Source organism: Sinocyclocheilus grahami, unplaced genomic scaffold (assembly GCF_001515645.1).
Source record: "Sinocyclocheilus grahami isolate Dianchi unplaced genomic scaffold, SAMN03320097.WGS_v1.1 scaffold73.1, whole genome shotgun sequence".
Classification (NCBI taxonomy): domain Eukaryota; kingdom Metazoa; phylum Chordata; class Actinopteri; order Cypriniformes; family Cyprinidae; genus Sinocyclocheilus; species Sinocyclocheilus grahami.
This window is the reverse complement of record NW_015505252.1, coordinates 1,088,875-1,096,650: the sequence shown is the minus strand read 5'-3', so window position 1 is coordinate 1,096,650 and position 7,776 is coordinate 1,088,875. Positions and strand designations below refer to the sequence as shown.

General features: G+C 40.4%; 1 protein-coding gene across 1 annotated transcript in view; it reads right to left on the bottom strand.

The window, feature by feature from the left end:
- The window catches only part of LOC107585655 (mothers against decapentaplegic homolog 7-like), a 15,945-nt gene extending 8,650 nt beyond the window's left edge, over positions 1 to 7,295 (bottom strand). The window contains exons 1-3 of the mRNA XM_016272768.1: positions 6,300 to 7,295; positions 5,038 to 5,091; positions 611 to 682 (exon numbers count right to left, since the gene is read on the bottom strand). Of these exons, the coding sequence (XP_016128254.1) occupies positions 611 to 682; positions 5,038 to 5,091; positions 6,300 to 6,750 (577 nt within the window). The 5' untranslated portion in view covers positions 6,751 to 7,295. The remainder of the gene's footprint in view (positions 1 to 610; positions 683 to 5,037; positions 5,092 to 6,299) is intronic.
- Between the last annotated feature and the right edge of the window lie 481 nt (positions 7,296 to 7,776).

Sequence of the window (7,776 nt, the reverse complement as noted above, 5' to 3'; positions counted from 1 at the left end):
TGAAATAAATGGAATAAAATATTACAAACATGTATTTAAAAAAAATAAAAAGGCACATAACAATTAATAAAACTTAAACTAAACTTAAAAAATAAATTATAAAAATAAATGCTAATTCAAAATAATATTAAATAGAACCCAAGTATTCATTTATTTGGTCATTTATTTATTTATAATAGAATAATAATAATACTACTTTTCTGTACTGTGTTTCTGATCAAACAGATTTGATTGATTTAAATTGGTAAAACAATGCCTACATAGCTAGTTAACTATTAGTTAACATCATCCAATAGACTGCATGGCCTTGCAGACATCAGTGGATCAGGAAAGTATTTTAGATGCACAGGAAGTTACAACATTTTGATCAAAGATTACAAAGACAAATGCCTATTCTTTGGAATAATGTGCATGATAAGATCAGGAATGTGCATTAAGGATTTCATGTTGACTTTAGCACTCGTTTTTGTGGTGATTGCTAGTTTTAGAAGATGATATAAGAAACGCTGTCAAAACAAATCTTTCAGCTCTCTCTCTTCCAGCTCCTCAGCTCTGTTTAGGATTCGACAAATCGGCACAAACGGGTTCAAAGACGGTCTTGAGCTCTTACCTGAGAACCCCATAGGGGCCGAATACGCCGTTCCTCCAGTTTCAGTGGAAGCAGGCACAGAACCTGGAGAATCTGCGGAGAAACAGAGTGACAGCTGTCAATCACAGGGTTAAAAGACCCGCCCAGTTCTTAGGACAAAAATCATTCTGGGTCGAATCGTTTGAATCCAGCGGACGCTCATTTCCCTGTCATGCAAAATAATTAAAGCGTTTGTGAGGTTGAAGTCTGCGCCAAGAAAGCTAGTGGAGAGCGGCTGCGCTCTAATAGCAATACACTGTTTAGCAGGATGTACTCCATCCAGTCCAAAACAACGAGCCAGTCAGGAAATAGCAGCAGCCTTGAAAACCGTGTACAGTCAATCTTCTAATTGGCGCGCGAGCAGACAGGAAAAACACCCTGTTCATGTTAACCCTTTAATAAACGGGGCTGGAATATTGTCTCCATATGTTCAGATCTAACGTCAGTATCCTGGAGTTACCGTGATCAAACAACTGCGCGTCAATCACAATGAAAGCTGAACGTCTCCCAACGCAGATCACTTACCGTGGTAATTTATGGTAAAGATAATCATGGATCTGACTCAGAGCAGTTTAGCTGGCACACGGTTTATGCTAACAAAGATAAGGAGTCAGAAACTTGAGGTTTCAAAAGGAACAGGCTAATGCTAATGCTAACTTGAGAGTTAGCACTCGCAAGTTTAGCTTTAAACGTTTGCGCTAGGTTTTGCTAAAGGCACTGGATTTGGAGTTAAAAAAGAATCATTTGCTAGTAAATAAATGATCCACTCAGTTCAATGTCTTTACATGAACTAGCGCGTCAGGCACATTGAAAACGACTCCAAACGCAGATGACTTAAGAACTAAATAGCTCCATGGTGATTTATGGTCAATATAATCATAAATCTGATTCATAGCCGTTTAGCTAACGCGTGGTTTATGCTAACAAAGGTAAGAAGCCAAACACTTTAGGTTTCTAAAGGAACAGGCTAATGCTAACTTGAAGTACTTTTCCAAATCCCAAGCTTGGGATTGTGAAAACACCTCAAAAGTTAGCATTAGCCTGTCTTACTATCTTTAACAAGACTTCTCATCGAATTAGCTTTTGCTAAAGGCGCTGCCTGAAGTCGTGGTTAAACATGAATAATTTCCTAGTAAATAGTCTGTTTTGTTCAATGTCTTTACACGAACTAGTGTGCTAGACACAATGAAACCGGTTCCCAAAACAGATCAAGAAATAAACAGTTACATAGTGATTTATGGTAAATATAATCATATATCTGATTTGGAGCAGTTTAGCGAATACTTGGTTTATGCTAACAAAGTTAAGAAGTGAGAAACTTTAGGGTTAAATAGCTAAAACAACAGGCTAATGCTAATTTGTGAGGTGCTTTTCAAAATCCCAAGTGTCTAACCCTAACATGGGATTCTGCAAAGCACACCACAAGTTAGCATTAGCCTGTATTACCATATTTAACATCAAATTAGCTTAGTTTAAATGTTTTTGTGAAGCATTTACTGACTAAATGTAGTATTAAACATGAATCATCTTAATGCCTTTTCATAAACTAGAGTCATGACAAGATTCTAATGTTGTAAATTCCAACATAAATATGAATAATGATCAAATAATAAAGTTCACAAATACACACATAAAGCATAGCAACATCTAATGTCTAATAACTGGGGTTCACAAACTGCAAAGGGTTCACGAGTTAATGAAAAGCTAGTAATTAGTTCAATTTAAAATAAATAAATAAATACATTTAAAATAAAAAAATCTAAATTAAACACTATACAAATATTTCATTTGTTTACTTTCATGTAATGTTACCATTCACCAATATCACAAATTTTTGGGAATCGCGTCTCTAGGGAGATTTCCATTGACATCTAAGACATATCATTGATTTACCATGAGTTTTTGGACATGTACCATGGTGACATCCCACCACGTGTAAGGAGGATGAGTTTTTAAGTTTAGCATTAGAGGGTATTTCCGAAAAATTAGCCAATTTGTGAGCATGGTGTCACTTTCGGAAGCAACCTTTGGAGTTGGACACATTCCCTGAGCTGTGGTCAGTCTAATGAGACACACGGTCAAACCTGAACCTGACCGCAAAGAGAGAGAGTGAGCGAGGAAAAGATGTGGGATCAAGCAGCAGCTTCAAACAAGTTGTGATTCATTTTCCAAAGAGCAAAAACAGCTTTGAAACTGTCCGTCTTGGACCATTCAATCCATCACAAGCACAAGTTTCACCAAGTAACTACACTGAAACCTTCAGAGATCCAAACGTCTTTAAGACCCAAATCAGACGAGTCTAGCTTGTAAACGGATCCCGTGACGTGGCTAAAATGACAACCACAATCTCCGCCGCGCACAAAAGCATTTACAAGTCAACCGAACCCTTCTAGAATTTAGCAGAGCTAACGACATTTCACTAGCTCTTGGTGAAACTTTGCTTTCTTTGTCATTATAAGTGTGAATGTTTGCGTCTGAGAGCTTAAAGTGATTGATATGCAAACGCACTTGCATCAACGGCCGTTTCGTCACACCTAGACATCAACAACAACGTGTGAATGTGACAGTCGCCCTAAACCACTGTCAAACTGTCTCCCTCGTCCTGATGTTATCAACGAGACACACACACTCGAACAAGAGACGAATAACTTCCTCCCAACGTTCAGCGTCACTCTCTCTTTCAGATGGAGAAAATCGCTCGTCTTCTATTGTTCTCTGTCTCGTGTCCAAGAGCCAAACGCAGCTAATGGAAGTGTGTCCTCCTCACAGGAAATGTCCTCCCCAAACTGTCTTTCCTGTCCTCCACCGCAGCGGCTTTTCTCCTTCACATTCTTGCTTTCTCTCAGTCGCTCCGAAACTGATTCATAAAAGAAGAATGACTCAAAAGATCGAGAGCCAATGTCAGTCAGCGTAGTGTCGTTCCCACACACACACACACACACACACACACAAGTAACTATAAACATTATTGAGACGCACAAATTTGGGCTCAAGGAAAGTATTTCGAAACAGGCACTCGTCGGAGCTGGGCTGGATTTCTCAATGCGTAAGAGATACCGCTTAAGTGAGCAGTTTTGGCCGGGATTGAAAAGGATCTTTACGGGGCGATCGGCAGGAAATCTCATCCGGGACGCTGCCAAACACAACACGCTTATCTGAAGCCAATATACAGGACATGCTCAAGAGCCAAACGGCATTATGGGTAGAGAGAAAGCAAACGCTCAGGGGAAAGACGCAAAGCGACACTCCCAAAACCTCAGATTAATTCGGCAGATAAATCAACCCTCTCAGCTTTTCCTTTATGTGAGCCACGTTTCCGAACTCCTCACAAACATTCAAACCACTTGCATCATTCGGACCAAACAACATCATAACGTCTATTACACAACGAATCATTACCATATTCATATACTGTGCTATTTATGCATTTACTCCAATTACTAGCACTTAGCATCTTAGAGAAGTGATAGTTAAGTATGGTAATCATTCAGTACTGTGGTAGAAACACTGAAGTATATATGAAATCATGCCACTAAATGATTACTATCTTCATATCCCACATTATTATTACCATGGTACAATGTTTAAACAGCATAGCAAACTTACTAAGATTTAGAAAACAGTATCATTACATATAGCAGGGTACTAAATGATTACCATATTCATGCACCATGGTATTTATGTGGTTAAAAACACCATGGTATTACCATTGTAGATGTCCAAAACCTTCATTGCATGCAATTTTAAACTTTTTAAAGTCTCCACATTTGCTTAAATTTAAGATGAAACTTAAACACACCAGGTGGTTTAAGAAAATTGGTGGGATGGTATTTAAGTGGTCAGAATACCATGGTATTACTATAGTAAATGTCCAAAAACTTATTGCAAGCTTCTTCTTCTTTTTTTTTTTTTTACTCAAACTAACAGTTTTAAAGATTGCACATTGGCTTAAATTTAAGATAAATCTTACACATACCAAGCAGTTTAAGAAATTTGATGGAATGGTATTTAAATGGTGAGAATACCATGGTATTACCATAGTAAATGTCCAAAAACGTTAACTGCAAGCTATTTTGAAGTAATATTAAACTCTTTGAAGACTCCACATCCGTTTACATGTAAAATTAATTTTAGGGATGGTATTTAAATGGTACAAAAATACCATGGTATTACCATAGTAAATGTGCAAAAAACTTGATTGCAAGCAGTTTTCAATTCAAACTATTTTTTTAAAGATTCCAAATCTTCTTAAATGTTTAGCTTTTAAGGTGGTTTAAGAAAGATCATTGGGATGGTATTTAAATACTGAGAATACCATGGTATTAACATGGTAAATGTGCAAAAAAAAAAAAAACTTCATTGCAAACGACTCAACATCTGTTTAAATTCATGATGAAACTTCAACTTACCAGGTGGTTTAAGAAAATCGGTGGGATATCTTGAGTACGGGGGTGGGGGGGATTCTGGAGGAGAAAGAGAGAGAGAGAGAGAGAGGCTGTGAGTGGAGATGTGGGCTGATGATAAGGCCTGGCATTCTCTGGGAAAAGTGTTTGTGTAGTGCTGAGGGTTACAGGCAGGACAGCTCTGATAAACACACGGCCGCCTGGCGCCAGACTCCACACACACACACTGATCACTGCAAACTAACTTCACTGAACGCTGGGGCCTCCGGCGGGTTTCACATGAACAACCACAGACTGGAGGTCCAGCTGAAAACTCGGTTGCATTTATCCACATGGAAACACAACATTCATCACTGTATCAGAATAATAATTATAATCAGTAGCTCATACCAAGACACTTATTTGATGAAACGGTTGGTTCAGCTATTGAAAAACTACCAAACAGACCACATATGATGAATGTAAGAATGTGCATTATCTGTCAAAAAGATTTATCTTTATACAGAATATAGAGAGGTTATATATGAAGAGTTTATTTGCAAAAACAGACCACTCCGTTTTAATTAATTGATCATGTTTTTATGTTTTGTAGTTGTTATTCTTTAATCAAAACAACGCAGCTGCAGTTTGATTGATATCAACTGGAATGCAGGATTAAAAAATATGATTTTGGAACATTTAAAAAAAACGATCTGTTTTTGCAAATTAACTCTTCATATATAACAGAATAAAATGTGAATTCTTAACAATCAAAATCTTGATGACAATTTTAATGTTACTAAATATATATTATTTATTATTTTTTTCTCTATTCTAATATGATCTTCTGCATATAAAAGCCAAAATAATGTTTCGTTTATTTAACCTTTATTCTGTATTAGATTAGCCTACTAAACACACACACACACACACACACACATACATGCATATATATATATAAATGCCTTGTGTTATTGCATAAGCACTATATGAAACATTTACAACAGCCAGAATAATTTTAGTTCAAATCCCCTACATTCTTTTCTCCTCTATTCGGTTCTTTTGAATTCTATTCCATTCTAAGCTGTAATTAAACGCCACTGTTATGTGCATGTTTTTACAGTCCTATACGAGCACTCTACACTTGATCTTCAGTGTAGAAGAGCCAGAATAAGCCTCTGTGTATTTCACCAACTATAACAGCGCGTACGTGAGAGAAATCGCGCAGATTTAGCACACTGTTTCTGCAAGCAGCTCTAGGTCTGTGAGAGGAGGAGAGACGGTCGTACCGAGCTCGCACAGTCTGCTCATATGATGCGGGTTGCAGCACACGAGCTCCGGGTTGATTTTCCCGTAAGATTCACAGCAAGAGAGTCTCTTTAATTCCGAGGAATGCCGGAGGTCCGGCCACCGGAACACCTTGTAGAGCAGCAGCGGCAGCGGGAAGGACTGCTGACCCAGCCTGGCGTCCGCTTTCCCCGGCAGGAGGAGGCAGGGGCTCCGCGCTCCGCCGCGGGACTCCACCGCCTGCAGGAGCACCTCCAGCTGCTTCTCCTTGATCTTCTTCAGGATAGAGTATGTCAGCGCCTTCAGTTCGGCCTCGGTGCCGGGGTTAGGCTTACTGGCGCCCGGTTTCCCGAGGCAGCAGCCCGCGGCGCCGCCGGTGTCCGCGTCTCCCTCCACGGGCGCACGGCTCCTCCAGAGTCGCCTGACGAGCCCCGATCGTTTGGTCCTGAACATGCGGGACGACAAGAGGGTTCCCCGGCTACAAAACGGCCATTTTGTCCGCAAGTCATGAAGATCCGGAGGTCCGAATCCACAGGCGCAGAGCAGACGGCGGAGAAACGGCGAGCAGGAGAAGCGGACGCGATCCGTTTCATACGCCAGACTTTAATATTTCACCTCACGGAATCCAAAAGGGAAAAGCTGAACCGACTGTCTGGGTTTGCTGGAAACGATCTCGGACCTGAGGTCAGTGCGCAATCATCGGAACCGACCCGCGAGAGACGAGTTCGCCCGTAATCCACAGCGATAGCTCGGCTCGGGGATGATTCATCTGCCGTTTACTTCGTTTGACATCAAATCTGCAGCTCGGATCGGACTGACAAAAGCCGTTAAATCCACATCAGACCCCGCTGAAGAAAACCTCTCACGATAAGATAATACAACGCTCGAGATATCCACAAATATCCGTCTCCAGAGCGCAAACGCGGGAAGTTTCCGAGTCGATGAAGAACTGAAGGACTGAGAAGGAGATGAAGATCAGACGCCTGTCTCTCTCTCTCTCTCTCTCTCTGTGTGTGTGTGTGTGTGTGATGAAGATCAGACGCCTCTCTCTCTCTCGGTGTGTGTGTGTGTGTGTGTGTGTGTGTCTCCGCGTCTCTCATTGGCGCGTCGGGGGTCATGTGAGTGTCTAGACACCCTGTCGCTTTAAAAAAAGAAAAAAAGAAAAAAGAACAGGCAGGAAAAAGTGATTGTGTTGCGCAAACATAAAACAGAGTAACATGCACCATCAGACTGACACATCGGACGCGGAGTTTATAAAGTTACAGAGTAACAGATGGAAATAAAGTGTGTTTGTGCTGGTTGTGTTGTTGTGCTATGAAGTCTCATTTAAGGAAACACACACACACACACACACACACACACAGAGACACACACAGGTTTGTTTTTGTGAAAAGTGGGGACATCCCATAGGCGTAATGGTTTTTATACTGTACAGACCGTATATTCTATTGCCCTACACCAACCCTACCCCTAAACCTA